Consider the following 16,392-nt stretch of genomic DNA (forward strand, 5'->3'; position numbering starts at 1 on the left):
TTTACAGTAAACTCAACCCCAGATTTTAAAAAAGGGAGGGAGGGAGAGAGGGAGGGAATGAAGGAAAGAGAGAGAGAAAGAGAGAGAGAGGAAGGAAGGAAGGAAGGAAGGAAGGAAGGAAGGAAGGAAGGAAGGAAGGAAGATAGATAATCAGACCTGGAAATTGAATGTTCTTACTACGAGGGTAGTTGTGAGATCAAGAACTCCCTCCAGTCCTGGAGCTAGGTTTCCACTTCCCAGCCAGGGGAATAAATAGGAGGGCCTGGCTACTAAGAGTCTGGACTGGTCAAGATTACAGCTGAAAAAAGCAGGTTAATTTGGGTCCATCTCTTGCTAGGGCCAGAGTCCAGAGGGGAGGCTGCTGCTGAAGCCAAAAAATGGACTACATTTCCCAGAGTTCTTCAGAGCTCAAGAACCAGCCATTGGCAGATTTAAATAGCCCAGGCCCGAGGCAGCCAGGCCTCAGCTGTGGACTCATCCGCCTCTCGGGTGGCTCTATTGGCTCTGGCCCCGCAAGGGTGGGCTCCATTGGCTGCCCAGCTGGCACTGACGTCCCCTCGGAGCCGGGTGGCAGTCGGAGGTAAATAGCCATGTGCTATCCTCCTCTCTATATTTAACAGCTGCTACAAAGAAGGTGGCGGCTCTTGTCTTCTGGGAGAAGGCCCTTGGAACTGGGCTGGGACTGGCCTTCTCAGAGTGAGTGAGGTCACCATGCCAGCTTCCCAGAGCCGGGCCCGTGCCAGAGACCGCAACAATGTCCTCAACCGGGCTGAGTTCCTGTCCCTGAACCAGCCCCCCAAGGGGACCCAGGAGCCCAGAAGCTCAGGTAGGAAGGCCTCAGGGCCCTCGACACAGCCCCCACCCTCCAGCGATGGGGCCCGGGAGCGTCGCCAGTCGCAGCAGCTGCCGGAGGAGGACTGCATGCAGCTGAACCCCTCATTCAAGGGCATCGCCTTCAACTCCCTTCTGGCCATTGACATCTGCATGTCCAAGCGACTGGGGGTGTGTGCCGGCCGGGCTGCATCCTGGGCCAGTGCCCGCTCCATGGTCAAGCTCATTGGCATCACAGGCCATGGCATCCCTTGGATCGGGGGCACCATTCTCTGCCTGGTGAGAAGCAGCACCCTGGCAGGCCAGGAGGTGCTCATGAACCTGCTACTAGGTGAGTGTGCCTGCTGGCCACCTGTCACCTGGTCTCGCCAGGCCTTTGGGGAGGATGCAGCCCCACCCCTTCCAGGATCAGCAGGTTCCCTGAGAAACTAAGGAACTCATCTAATGAGGTTAGGCAGGAAGGGTGCCCCAGAAACAGACAAGCCTCTAGAGTGGTGAGACAAGGGCCCCCTGCACACTGGGGGGCCTTGAGCATACAGAGTCTTGCATGCAGCCCTGGGGGCCAGTTCCCTGCACCCTGCTGCTGCCCAGGCAGAGTACAAAGAAGCCGAAACTACGGGGTGAGATTGAGGGCTCTTCTGAGTGACCTAGACGGATGTCACTGTCAAATTATTGTTCTGACCACTTACAGACAGTACTGAGCTGCCCCCCCCCGTTGTCCCCTCCTCCACGCTCAGTTCAGAGACCCTACATATTGCCCAGAATTTTTCTAGAGTCTGAAGGTTCAAGGGACCCACCTAAGGTCCCCTACTTATGCACGCTGATCTTCCTGGAGTACTAGCTTGCTCGTTCTCAGGGATGTCTCTGGAGGAGGGAGTCTGATGGTCAGTTTCCTTTACTAAAGTCTTGGCCTCTAACCCTCCAGGTTGGCACGGCCATGTGCCAGTTGCCTTGTGGTGGCCATGTGGAAAGCAAGCCATCCTTTCTACCTGGAAGTGATACCCAGCTCATCCTCCTGGCGCCTCTGGGTCCCTAGGGTGCTCAGTGAGTCTTTGCTTCCACCCTCTGCATCAGGTCCAGGAAAAGGTGGCTCCTCTGATTCTGGAAGGAGTTTCACTGAAAACCCGGCTGCCCCAGAAATGGACAAGCCTCTAATGTGGTAGAGCAAGGGCCCCCTCCCAGCAAACTGGATAGGGGTTGGCTTTGAACATGCAGGAGCCAGCACGTACCTCTGGAGCCACTGCCCCTACATGGAGTGTGGTCTCCAGCATCTTAGCCTAGTGGGAGAAAAACATGACAGATAACAAGGCGGGCAACTGGGTAGAGTGCTTGCCTAGTATGAGCAAAGCCATGGGTCCCATGCTCAGGACACATCAAACCCACCATGGTGGCATGTTTCCAAATCCTAGCACTCAGGATGAAGAGGCAAGAAGATCACAAGTTCAAAGCCATTCTTGGCTACATAGTTTGAGGCTAACCTAAGCTACATGAGACTGTTTCAAAACACCGACAACAATCTGGGCATGGTAGCGCATGCTTTTAATCCCAAAACTTGGGATGCGGAAGTAGGTGAAGCTGAGTTCAAGGCCAGCCTGGTCTACAAAGCAAGTTCCAGGCTAACCAAGAAAAGAAATAGCCATGTGGGTCTTGGCCCCCCACAGTTCAGAGCTCACCTACCAGGAGGGACCCCAGTTACCTCCTCCATGCAGGGACAGCCATCCTCCACTGAGGAGCAGGCCTGTCACTTAGCCTTCTGATGCACTGGGGTACTGTCACCCCAGCTTGGTCAGGCTGGACTCTGTTTGCCTCCCCTCCCCTTACTGTGGAAACAGTGTTGATAAAGTCGGTTCTCACCTCTAAGTCTCAGTTTCCCCGATCCATGCCCTGGACAACAGGGAGCTGGGGAAGCACAATGCCTGGTGTCACCATTACTAGAACTGCAGGGCCTGGAGGCATCTGTCCAGCTCAGCCCTCACTCAGAGCACAGGGCATGTGGTCAGTGCCCAGGAAACCTCTGGGCCGAGGGTGAGGTCTCATGCCTACAGCCAGGACCCCGAGGGGCAGATTGGACGTGGTAAAAAACAGGAGTGGGGCCTCAGAAGGTCCCACATGTTGATGGTCCTCCAGCCTCAGGCCCCAGTCTAGAAGACCTAGCCGGAGCCGCTGAAGACTGTGGCCACAGGCAAGTGCCTTCACCTCTTGGAGCCTCAGTTCCCTCGTCTGTCAGATGGGTTGTTAGGGTGTTTGAAGGCAGTATCAGCATAAGGGCTTAGGGGGCACTTAGGTGAGCATGGCTATCATCATGGTGGCATTGTCATCGTCACTAGGTCCCTTCTGTGGCCTGGATGCTAGTGCAGTGACCCCCATCACCTTCATTGTCCCTCCCCTAAGCACCAGGCTGGATGGCCCTACAGGGAGCCAGGTGATGGTCCCAGGTGGAAAGTGGCTTGTGCCTTCTTACCATGGTCAAATCCTTTTTTTAAAATAATTTATTTATTTACTTTTAGTTTTCAAGACAGGGTTTCTGTGTGCAACCTTGACTGTCCTAGAACTTGCTCTGTAGTCCCAGCTGGCCTCGAACTCACAGAGATCCACCTGCCTCTGCCTCTGGAGTGCTGGGATTAAAGGTGTGCACCATCACTGCCAGCTGATTTTATTTATTTTTACTTTATGTGCATTGGTGATTTGCCTGCCTGTATGTCTGTGTGAGTGGGTTGGAGAGATGGATCTTCCAGAGGTTCTGAGTTCAATTCCCAGCAACCACATAGTGGCTCACAGCCATCTGTACTGAGATCTGGTGCCCTCTTGAGGAAGAGACCTGGTCAGTTGTCCTCATCATCTTAGACTATGAAACCCAATATGGACAAGTTCAACAGAACCATCCATATGGGGCTGCCCATGTGTGCTTCAGCATTGCCAGGGCATAATTTTCATTTTTCAATTTCATGTCTGTGTGAGGGAGTCAGATCCCCTGGAACTGGAGTTAGAGACAGTTGTGAGGTCCCATATGGGTGCTGGGAATTGAACCCAGGTCCGCAGGAAGAGCAGCCAATGTTCTTAACTACTGAGCCATCTCTCCAACCAAGTCCTTTAGTGACTTTCCTATAAACATGGCATGGTGTGTGCAGACTGTCTTAGCCAGTGTTCTATTGCTGTGAAGAGACACTATGACCACAGCAGCTCTTATAAAAAGAGATTTAGTTGGGGTTTGCTTACAGTTTCAGACATCTAGTCCATTGTCCTAGTGGTAGGACATAGCAGCAAACAGGCAGGAATAGTAGTGAGAGTTCTCCATCCAGATGTGCAGGCAGCAGAGAGACCCTGGGCCTGATTGGACTTTTTAAACCTCAAAGCCCACCCCCAGTGACACACTTTCCCAAGGCCACAGCTCCTAACCCTTTCAAATAGTGCCACTCCTTCATGAGTCAGCCCTCTCCCTTCCTCCCCATTCTTTAACACAGGATCTCTCCCAGCCTGAAGTGCACAAGTAGGCTAGACTGGCTGGCCAGTGAGCTCAGTGAGCCACCTGTCTCTGCCACCCCGGTGCAGAGGTTTCAGAGCCTCTGAATTTATGGCCTCCTGTTGGCATTGCCAAGAACATTACTGACTGTGCCATCTCCCCAGCCCCAAACTGACATTTAAACATCTATTTATTTTTTTCGTTCGTATTTATTTGTTCGTTCGTTCGTTTGTTTGTTTGTTTAAGACAAGTTTCTCTGTGTAGCCCTGGCTATCCTGAAACTCACTATGTATGTCAAGGCTGGCCTTGAACTCACAGAGTTCTGCTTTCCATGTGCTGGGATTAAAAGCTTGTGCGCCACCAGCACCCAGCCAACATTTAAAATCTCTATTACATTTATTTATTCAATCTGTGTGTGGAGATATTTTAGTGTGTTGTGAATGTACAGCTCAGTGTCTTAACTACATCTTCGGTGTTGTGAAATCATCACTATTGTCTGCCCACAGGACATATCGTCTGCCCCTGCTGAAGCTCTGCGGCCAGCCCCCCCACCCCGTGTCCCCCATCCCCCGTTACACAAAGCTCCTAATCCACCCCAGCCCAGCCCTTGGTGGCAACTGGCTCTTTTCTGTCTGAATATAACCAGAGAGACAGAGGCTTCCTATGCATGGATTTATCTGGCATTTGTCTTTCTGTGACCAACTTACTTTACTTAGCCTGAAGCCCTCAGGGTTGTCCTGAGTATCTAGCAGTGTTGTCTTTCTTTTAAGAACATTTTCTGGGGGGAGAATGAATGCCATGGTACATTGTGTGGAACCCAGTTGTGTGTGGTCAGAGGACAGCCTGTGGTGGCCTGTTCTTCCTTCCTGTCACATGGTCCTGGGGATGGAACTCAGGTCATCAGGCTTGGTACCTTTACCCACTGAGCATCTCACCAGCCTGACTTCCCTCCTTTTCATGGCTGGATAATATTACATGGTGCAAATGGACCCCATTGTGTTTGTCCAGGGATAAGAGGATCCACTTCCTGGTGCCTACGAATGCTGTTGCTGTGACAGGGATGGGGGTGCCGAGGGGGTGAGGGTGTTTGTAGGGGTGCATCTCAAGTCCCCACTCCTGGCTCTTTTGGCTGCTTAGAAGTAGATTGTTGGGTCACCTAGTGACTCTATTTAATGGTTTGGAAGAACCATTTTTCATGTTTTCCACGGTGAATGTACATATCACCTTCTCCTGGCTGTGCACAAGCATTTCAGTCTCTCCACAGCCTTACCCGCTTATTTATTATTATTATTATTATTTTACTTTTTTTTTTTTAGGTTAGCATACAAATGAGTTTTACCACAACTAATGCTTAGTTATTATTTGTTGGGTTGTTTTTATTCATTGGATTCATTTAAAACTTTTGAGATGGGATCTTTTGTTTTATTTTGTTTTTCAAGACAGAGTTTCTCTGTGTAGCTTTGGAGTCTGTCCTAGAACTTGCTCCCCGGGTGGCCTCAGACTCACAGAGATCCACCTGCCTCTGCCTCCTGAGTGCTGGGATTAAAGGTGCACCACCACCACCATCCTGCGAGACAGGATCTTATGTAGCCGAGGGTGGCCTCAAACTCACTATGTAGCTGAAGCTGGCCTTGAGTCCTTGGACCTTCTGATCCCAAGTGCTAGGATTACAGTTCTGTGCCTCCACGACCCACCCTTGTTTGTTTTTTGAGACAGGATCACACACCCCCACACACACTCAATAGCCCAGGCTAGCCTCAAGCTAATCATCCTGTTTCCCCTCCCAAATGCTGATTACAGGTAGGAGTTCAGCTCAGGGAACTAGTGATGTGTGTGCATGTTTTGTAGGTGTGCATGTACAGGTGTCTGCTGTGTGTAGAGGTCATAGGTCTCTCTGGTGTCATCCTCAACTGCCTGGTATCCTATTGTTTTGAATAAGGCCCTTGATTTGGCTAGTCTGGCAGGCCAGTGAGCTCCCAGGATCCACCTGTCTCCAGCAACAGTGTTAGTCTGAGGGTGAGCAGGTGCTTGCTGGGCAGATGTCCTGGGGAAGTGCTTTAGGGCAAAGGCTATGGTGGCCTTGATGCCAGCTTCCAGTCCACAGAAGATAGGTCACAAAGAAAGTGGGCCTGTCCCTTAGTCCCTCCCAGTGGCACCACGCCTCTGGCCCTCTCCCTGCATACACCAGCACACAGCTGGTGTTTGACTGGTGTGGCTCTGCTCTCACAGACCTGCAATTTTGTCTCGTCCCCCATGTCACGTTTGCCAAGAACAGAGGACATAGCCTCTTCAGCCTTGAGCTTCCCACTCAGCCCTCAGCCCACTCTGTAGGGGATATGTCTGTCACCTCTCCTATCCTCTGCCCACCAGCTCTTGCTCTTGGGGACCCCTCAGGAGACCATGTGCCTTACCCCTGACTAAGGATACCTAGGCTGATCTCAGATCTTCAGTTTGATATGCTTCTACCTCTACAGGTGGGACACTGCGTGTATTACTTTAGGGGTATGATGTGACAGCTGGCTTCCTGGGGGTCTTCGGCCACCCAGTCCTGGTGAAGGTTCCAACAGGTGATAGAAAGGAATTCACTATACAGGGCAGAGCGGGTCTGCCCAGTGCATTTGCACAACCACTCAGCCGAGACGGTACTCTGGTGACATCATAGAGCCGGCTTCTGACACGGATTCCTCGGTTGAGAAAGTGTAGACTCTGTGACAATCCATTGTGAAGAGCGCTTGGTTCAGGAGAGTAGGAGGCAGACCAGGACCCATCCGATGGCAGCCTAGCATGGCACAGGGGTGGCAGGGACTCCCAGGAAACAGAGATAGTAACTGCGTGTGTACAGACCTACACATATGCACACACTCCTCAAGACAGAGCAGGGAACTCTATGCCCGAGGCCAGGCCCATCCCAGTCTTCCTTCTCCCAACCTGTCCGCTTCATAGATGCTCCCCAGGGAGACCATGTCTTTTAGAATGTTGCTTTGATATTTTAAAAATAACTTTTGGAAAATGTGGTTACATATATATGTCATTAAAATGTCATTTGAACCTTTCTAAGCACGTTGTTCACTGGCATTAACATTACTGTGTAGCAACAGATGTCGCCAGCACATATCCCCAGAAGTTCACCCTCTTACAAAACTGGAAGTCCTAGCTCTCCACTGTACTCACCCGCAACCTCACAAACCCCACTCCACTTCTCTGTCTGTGAACTCAATTAATTGCTCCAGGTCCCTCATGGCAGGAATTCTATGGTGTGTCCTATCCTGTAAAAGTAACTAGGGGTAGGGCCAGGGTCTCATGGAGCCCAGGCTGGCCTTACACTCACTACTAGCCAGGGATGACCTTGACCTCCTGACCGCCTGCCGGGCATCACCACACCCATCTTAAGCAGTGCTGCAGATTGAACCCAGGCCTTCATGAGGGCTGGGCAAGCATCTGCTAATCTACATCCCCAGTCAAGAATAACTTAAAGACCCTGTCTACAGAATGCACATTCATGGCCAAGAAATGAGTGCCGAGAGACAATTTAAAACCCCCATCTCCACACATCCCACCCCTCCAGCCCTGCTCAGAGAAGCCCTGATAGCAGGCAGGCCCATACCTCGCAAGCCTCTCTGCATCCAGACACAGGCTTGCATCACTCCTTTGATGGCATAACTGTAAATCCTGTCTTGTAGTTGGCCGTTTCCACTTAGCACAGCCGCCCCATCGCTCTCCCTGGGTAGCTATAAATACCCAGAGGCCTTGTCTTCTGCAGTGGCGCTGGGCGCTCATTGTCTAGACTCAGCCGTGGTGTGTGTTGTCTCTGTCTGGCCTTGAAGGGCACCGGGTTGCTGCACAGCATTCAGGGTCCTGAGTTACCATCAGTGGCCACCTTAAAACCAGGAGCCAGATGCACACCGCTGATCACTTCTCAAGGAGGGAGCCCTAAAAAGCAGAAGTCTGGGACCCAGGTGGGTAGGCGGTCCTACGCCAGACGCCCTTATAATACAGACCTATTACCGTTCACTTCCTGGAGGCTGTGGAGCCCTAGCTTCAGCTTCCCAGCACCAGGATGGAGTCAGAGTCAGAGGCCACCTCCAGGCTGGAAGCACCAGGGACTTTAACCTGCAGACCTGTCCCTGTCATGTTAGGACATATCTCTGCTCCTTGCTGGCCAACAGCCCCATCCCCCACTAGCTCCTTCTGTCTTCTTCCTAGCCTGCAGAGGGGTGAGCTGAGTAAGGTGGTGTTCAAGGGAAAAACAGCCAAACCTGAAAATGGCCACGTGAGATGCTCCTGCTACGTCTGGTCTACATAGCGGTGGACCTGGCTCTGCCTTATCCAGGGTTTTCTGGTGCTTTAGTTTCCTGGCCACCATAGGCTCAAAGGGGTGCTGAGCTGGAGGAAGGAAGCAGGCCCTCATCACCCCTAAAGCCAGGAGGGAGGCCTTCAGGACAGCCAGGCTCAGAAATGCTCAGACACCAGCCCCTGCTTCCCTGTGGGAAAAGTGAACGCTGTGGCTCAGAGGGGGACACAGCACAGCTTCTCTCTGGTCCTCTGCGGGGATCCTAGGCGCTGTTCATTACTGCTGCCTGAGGGGACTCTCAAAGAGGGCTCCACGTTGCTCCCTATGGAATCAGCTAGGGCTGGGAACAGGGAGAGATCGGCTTGCAAAGTTCATGTAGTCTGTAAGTGGTAACTTTGAATCTGGTCTCTCATCCTGGATCCTAAGTGCCCAGCCACTGCCCTGCTGGATGTCAGTAAGTGGAGGCCCAAGGAGTAAGGTGACACCCCCCCTCCCCCCACAGCACAGCAAATCAAAGGCAGGCGGCTTTCATCCTGAGCCCCCTCCTGACTGGGAGGCACTTTACCCCACTCGAGATGAGCGAGATGAGTGAGGTGTGGGTTAGCAAATCCAAGACAGGCAGAGTTCTCAGCGCAGAGGATGGCAATGTTTGCTTCTATTTCTGGCCTCAGATTATGCGACAGTCCCAACCACACCCAGGGCTGGCCACACTGGAGGAAGGGAGGGAGAGTTGTCTTGTCCTGTGCATTGAGAGGACAGCCCACAGCCACTCTGTCCTTAGCCCTCCACACCCAGACAGCTGCAGCCTACCAAGGCGCTTGTGCACGGGCCCCACCTCTCCAGTAACACTGCTCTCTGCAACCATTTGGTGACTGTCTGTCTGTCTGCCCCTGGGCCCTTAGGAGCTCTGCAGCCTGACGGACTGCCCCAGGCCTGGCACACACCTGTTCATCTCAAGAGCCAGCCAGACCTAAGAACTTGGGTGTGGAAGCCAAGAGCTGCTCTAGTTTGTTTGCTGTGTCTCGTGAGACTAGGTCTCATTATGTAGCCCAGGTTGGACTTCAATTCATTATCCTCCTGCCTCAGTCTACCAAGTGCTGAGACAACAGGCATGTATTACTATCACTTGGCCCATCATCAACATCATCCTCTCTCTCTCTCTCTCTCTCTCTCTCTCTCTCTCTCTCTCTCTCTCTCACACACACACACACACACACACACACACACACACACGCTGGGGATGAAAGCCAGGTACCTGTGCAGGGTAAACCCATTCTCTGCCACTGTCCTTTCCCATGGCCATGAAAGTGTTGGCCGAGTCAGCCATTGACATACACTGAGAGGTCTGAGAGACTGGATCCTGGCCAGGCATTCTCCAGTAATGGTCACCACTCACCCAACCCTCTGATGGGCCAGGCTTTTGAGGCTGGACCAAATGACACCTAGATACTGGGACTTCCCTACTTTGGCACTTCCTAAATCCCTTGCATGGAACCACCAGTCACCCAATCTGAGATCTACAACTCACAAGTAGGGGTAGCTAGGCGACACCCCAAGCCACACAGTCACAGTGGCTCTACCACACTGCTGGTCTGTCTGCAGCTGTCACTAGAGAAGGACTTATATGTGCTGGGACCTCACTGGTATCTCATGAGGAGTGGAGGGGGAGACTCCCTGAGACTCGGCTCCTGACCTGGCCGTGTGACTGGGCCTTCTGACACCAGCCATGGCTCCAGAGCAGAAAGATGGAAGCTCCAGGTCTTCATTTTGGCCAGGAAGGGTTTATCTGTGCCCCACACCTGCAGCCTAGGAGCCACTGTGACTAGGCAGTGTAACTGGGCATAGTGCCATCATCCGATGGCCCAAAGAGGTAGAGTAACCCAGCACAACTACACAGTGGGGTGGTGGCAGACTCAGGACAGAGGCAAGGATTCCCCTAAACTTCTAAAATGGGAAAAGGGCCCAGCCTACAAGTCAAGTTTCCAGCCAGTGATTGAACTAACATTTGGAGACTGCTGCTCTGTGTAGGGCCAGGTGACAGACCTATGGCAAGACAGGCTCAGCCTCACCTTCATGAGGCAAAGTTCTGAAGCGGCCACCACACAGTTGTGGAAGAGAGCACACAGCCTGTGTCTACCCTGTCTGTGAGACCAGGATGAGCCCAGAGGCCTAAAGGGGACAATGGAGACAAAGGCAGTAGGTTGGGAAAGAGCAGAACATTCCAGAAAGGAGAAATAGATGAGAATATTCCATACCCCACGACTTTGTAGTCTTCTGTGAGGTGGGGTAATATGTGTAGCCTGGCCACTGTGGAGTGCAGTTTAGGGGTGCCTCACGATACTTACACACAAGAGCCAGGTGTGTGGTACATGCCTGTAATCCCAGCACCTGGCGGGCAAGCCAGGAACTCTGTGAATTCAGGGCTAGCCTTGCCTCCTGGAGGCACAGCGCTGAGCTGCACAAATGCCACCGTCTGTGTTCCGACAGTGCTGAGTACGTGTTCCGGGAGCCAGATTTCAGCTTTACCACAGCTCTGCCCTGGGGACTGGGAGGGCTCTGCTAACTGTGAGAGGAATTCTGTTCGTAAGCTCAGGCCCCCGCATCTCAGCCCTGGAAGCCTGCAGGTACCTGTAGCTGCCTGTGACACCCATCACTAGTGGTGAGGTGGGGAGCGGATAAGAGTGAAATAACAAAATGTCAGAGGGCAGAGAGGACAAAAAAATTTAAAAGAAAGAAAAAGAGAGCGAGAGAGAGAGAAAGAAAAAAAGAGAAAGAAAGAAAGAAAGGAAGGAAGGAAGGAAGGAAGGAAGGAAGGAAGGAAGGAAGAAAGAAAGAAAGAAAGAAAGAAAGAAAGAAAGAAAGAAAGAAAGAAAGAAAAAATCAGCTGGGTGGTGGTAGTGCATGCCTTTAATCCCAGCACTTGGGGAGGCAGAAGCAGGCGGATCTCTGTGAGTTAGAGAACACCCTGATCTACAAAGTGAGTTTCAGGACAACCAGGGCTGTTACACAGAGAGACCCTGTCTTGAAAAACAAAAACTAAACAAACAAAGAAACCTCAAAAACAAAAAACCAGAGGGCAAGGAGGGACTGCAGAGATGGCTCAGTGGATAAGAGCACCTGAGTTCAAATCCACAGCACCCACATAAAAAACTGGGCTTATCCATGTACACATACCTATAGCCCCAGCATGCCATGTACACATACCTACAGCCCCAGCATGTCCGTGTACACATACCTACAGCCCCAGCATGCCGTGTACACATACCTACAGCCCCAGCATGCCGTGTACACATGCCTATAGCCCCATCATGCCCACGTACACATGCCTAATGCCCTAGTATGCCCGTGTTCTCAGGTCTATAGTCCCAGCATGCTGTGCACACATGCCTATAGTCCCAGCATGCTGTGCACACATGCCTGTAGCCCCAGCATGCCCACGTACACATGCCTTTAGTCCCAGCATGCTGTGCACACATGCCTGTAGCCCCAGCACTGTTTAGGACAGAGACAGGAAGACGTTAAGGCTTACTGACTGTCAGCCTGATTGCAGGCTCAGAGACTTTGCCTCAAAAACTAAGGTGGACAGCAACCGAATAAAATATTCATCGTTAACTGCTGGCCTCTGTGTGCAAATGTGTACACACACACACACACACACACACACACACACACGGTGGGAAGGAAGGAGGAAAAAAAACATGTCAAATGGTCAGGTGGTGAGAAAAAGGAAGCAAGGAGCGGGAACTGGGGCTAGAGCTTCTACAAACAGCCCCAGGGGTGGCTCCTCTGCTGAAGGAAGTGGATACCCAGAGAAGGGAAGTCCAGGTAACAGTAATGGTCAGTACAAAGGCCCTGGGGTGAGAATGTTCCATGAGGTCACTGAGGCCGACAGAAATGATCAGAGGGGGAGGGATGGGGGTTGGAGCTTGGCCAGCCAGTGGCGCTGACACCCAGGCCCCTGTGTCCTGTCCACAGCCCTGCTCTTGGACATCATGACGGTGGCTGGAGTACAGAAACTCATCAAGCGCCGTGGCCCATATGAGACGAGCCCTGGACTGCTGGACTACCTCACTATGGACATCTACGCCTTCCCTGCTGGCCATGCTAGCCGTGCCGCCATGGTCTCCAAGTTCTTCCTGAGTCACCTGGTGCTGGCAGTGCCCCTGCGCGTGCTGCTGGTGCTCTGGGCCTTCTGCGTGGGCCTGTCGCGGGTGATGATCGGACGCCACCATATCACAGATGTCATCTCGGGCTTCATCATCGGCTACTTCCAATTCCGCCTGGTGGAGCTCATGTGGCTGTCCTCTAACACCTGCCAGATGCTCATCTCTGCCTGGTGAACCTGCACCCACCACCCACCCAGCTCTGGGCAGAGCTGGTCCCAGAGAGGTGGCTAGAAGTGTCTCACTGGGGATGGACTGACTCAACTTCCCCATCCTGGTAGGAGGCTGGCTTGTTAGTCCTGTGGACTTCCTGTCTCTGTCACTTGGACTCGGAGGCAACCAGGATGACTTCCATGGACTGTCATGCTCAGCCTCCAGTCTTTGTCTGAAGACAACAGACAAGAACCCAAATGGCCATAGAAGGGGCAGAGCTTGTGCCCTCGTCACCGTGACAGCAGTCGTACTGTGCTGCCAGTGAAACAGCCTCAGCTCTGACCCAGCAGAGGTGCCAGTCCCTCAGTGGTCACAGCTCAGGGGGCCTGAGGGCCCCAGCCTGCAAGATCCTTCTCGGGGAAAGGCTCTTGTGGTCCAGTGCATTTGGGGAAGTACTGCACGCTGCCCCCACAGTAGATGTTCACAAAACATAGATTCTTTGTAAAGGCGCTGATGTGTCCTATACAAAACCCAGCTGTTCAGGTTGTGTTTAGCTCAGTGGTTCCTAAGTGCATTTGACCATAGGAACCTTTTCTTCAGGAATAGCTTTTGACCCGCCGAGAACCTCGTGAGTTTGAGAAGCTGCTGCCCAGGAGCCAGAGGACCCGGCCATGAGCTGGTCTCTCTCACAACACACAGCTCTGAAGCCTGAGGAAAGCAAGTGGCTGTGCCAAGGCCTGCAGAAGGCTCTTGCACAGTCTCTGGGCACTGGCACAGCTTCGGTCCCCAGGGGCCGGGCCCTGTGTGACCTAGCAGATCGTTTCCAAGTCAGCCACTTACGGACTGCGCATTTCAGGTGACAATACAGTGATATGCAAAGGGCATTGTCCTGTGTGCTTTTTGATGTGTGGGACACAGTGGCATTCCCTGGTGGGAATGGTGGGTTTTCTCAGCCCAGACAGTGCCTGATGCTACTGGTCAGGGGACAGAGAGGGCAAAGGTCCCCCAAAACAGGAAGCCTGACCTGCTCCTGGACTCTTCTAGCTGCATAGTGTCTCCTGCAGGCCACCTGGGGCTTGGTCCACCAGGACTGCCCTTTTGCCTGAGGCAGGGTTGGGAAGCTCCTTTAGCGGTCCAGAAGTCTGACGCCCCTGCCTCCAGCATCAAGTCCTCCCAGGGCTCCTCCTTCAGCCCCAGAGGCTAGAACCCTGTCCCCTGGAAATGGACTGGTGACCTACTAGCTACTGTGAGGGAAGATGGTATGTCAGTCAGAGCAGGGTGCCAGGGTGAGGATCCCAGAATCCACACACAGGAGGGAACGTGAAAGTGAGCCAGGATGGAGGGGAGGAATATAAGGCAGGAGGCACAGGCCCGCTCGGCGCTGGGGTGAGCCGGAGGCTCCATGTTCCTGGAGCTAGCAGCACGAGTGCAGCATGCACACCCCTGAAGCATGGTGAGCAGTGCTCTCTTGGCAGGTGAGCGCGCCAGAGTCCCCAGTGGGCAGCACGGGGCGGGGGGGGGGGGACCCAGCTGCTTCTAAGCATGTGGAGGTGACTGCCTATCCCTGATGCCCCTTGGCATCAACCACATCTCTCTATGCCTCTGCCATCTCCCATGATCCTCTTCTGGGCCCCTTGTGTGTTTTTGTCTCCCCAGTTCTTTCATCTTTGAACAAATCATGCTGTCTCAGCCCCTCCTCCAGTGTGACCTCACCTAAATTTTTTTGCTTTTGAGACAGAGTCTTGCTGTACAGCCCTGGCTGTCACGTCAACACAAGACCAGCTGGCCTTGAACTAAGAGATCTGCCTGCCTCTGCCTCCTGTGTACTAGGTTCAAAGGTGTATGCCACCACCAGCCCTAAATACTTTTTTTTTTGGCCAGGTACCCCAGGCTGAGTTCAAGGTCTTTGACTTTGAAGTTCTGATAGTCTTCCTCTTCCTCCCAAATTCTGGGATTAAAGGCATGAGCCATCACACCCAATGTACTCAGTGCTGGGGATGGGACTAGGGTTTTATGCATGCTAGGCAAGTTCTCTCCTAACCGGGCCACATTCCAGCTCTCTAAACATGCGTATTTGGGGGATGGGAGAGATGGTTTAGCAGTTAAGAATATTGACGACTCTGACAGAAGACCCGGGTTTGAGTCCCAGTACCTCACATGGGGTCTCACAACCATCTCTAATTCCATTTCCAGGAGATCAAACACCCCCTTCTGTCCTCTGCAGGCACCAGGGACACTCATGGTGCAGAGACATAAATGCAGGCAAGACACTCATACACATAATAAAATAAAAATAAAGCATACATGTTAACCACACACACGCATGCACACACACGCATGCACACACACGCACAACTTATTCAAGAAAGGGTTATAACCATAGGTGCAAGAGTAGGGACTTTAAAGCATCATTGGGGGAGAGGTGGTAAACCTATTATTCCCAGGATCCTTCACGAGAGGGAAGGAGCTTCCTCTGTCCACCCCACATGGCACTGGTGAGGATACAGTCAGCTGCCATCTAGGAAACAGCTAGGGCAGAGGGACTGGAAGTGGGCACAGTATCTGCCAGCTTGCCCTCCAGTAGGACACCATCCTCCATGTGGTGGCAGTGTGCCTATGGCTCAAGGCCCCACCTGCCCTCCCAAGGTCCCCACCTGCCCATCTAAGGGTCCCTTTTCCATGCAAAGCCTCCGTATCTCCAGCAGCAGTGGGAGACAGAAGAGTTCAGACCTGCTCGTCATGAAGAGGCAGGTACCAGCAGTACCATCATGGTGAAAAACCCTCATTCAACCTTGAATCCTGGATGCTTTCGGCATCTTTAAAATACCTTCTGCACATTCCCACGGGTGCTGGAAGTGCCTGGCAGGGTGCTGAGCAGAAGGATTGAGGGCGGCTTCCTCTCTCCTCACCCCTATCCTCCAGGACCACCATCCACAGCAAAGACCAGTGCAGAAATGGGCAGGGGATAGGACTTGCGCCTACCTACAGAGGGACCACATCTCCTGGAAGGACATGGCCCTGGAAAGCCACCTCTGAAGGGTTGTGGAAGTATATCAGAGTTTTTAAAAGAGTGAAGACTTGCGTCAGGAGTGCCAGTGGGTGCCAAAGTGCCTGATGGGAAAGAAGACGTCTGCAGAGGCGGATGAGAATGTTGCCAGCCACTGCCTGGAGCGGCGTCCTGTCTGGTAGCAACAGCAGCTGGTGCTGACATCCCCACCTGAGCCCTGGTGTCCTCATCTGTTGGAGAGTGATGGCATTTGTCCCTTTGGGCTGTTGAGTAGTTCAGGAGTGCCCTCTACATGGGAGGTTGGCACAGTCTGGGTTCAAAGACCATCACAGAGGCTAACCTAGCTGTTTCTGAACTTGGTCTATGTTGCACTCAGATGCCTGGGGAGGTGGCTGACCCAGTGGCTCCTGACCACAGAGGCCCAGGCTGTGGAGGAAATGACACCCTGGCACACAGGACGGAGTCTCAGGGGGACAGAGAAGAGGTC

At 52.8% G+C, this 16,392-nt stretch overlaps 1 protein-coding gene across 1 annotated transcript; it reads left to right on the forward strand.

Annotated features, from left to right (window-relative positions):
- The first annotated feature begins 446 nt into the window (after positions 1-446).
- Plpp7 (phospholipid phosphatase 7 (inactive)) lies at positions 447-13,782 on the forward strand. Its single transcript, XM_050155407.1, has 2 exons — positions 447-1,162; positions 12,558-13,782. The coding sequence occupies exons 1-2, from the start codon at positions 712-714 to the stop codon at positions 12,920-12,922; spliced, it is 816 nt and encodes a 271-aa protein (XP_050011364.1). The 5' UTR covers positions 447-711; the 3' UTR covers positions 12,923-13,782.
- The last annotated feature ends 2,610 nt before the right edge of the window (positions 13,783-16,392 follow it).

Source organism: Alexandromys fortis, unplaced genomic scaffold, assembly GCF_014885135.2.
Source record: "Alexandromys fortis isolate MF-2015 unplaced genomic scaffold, M_Fortis_MF-2015_v1.1 scaffold_72, whole genome shotgun sequence".
In the NCBI taxonomy this organism is placed as follows: domain Eukaryota; kingdom Metazoa; phylum Chordata; class Mammalia; order Rodentia; family Cricetidae; genus Alexandromys; species Alexandromys fortis.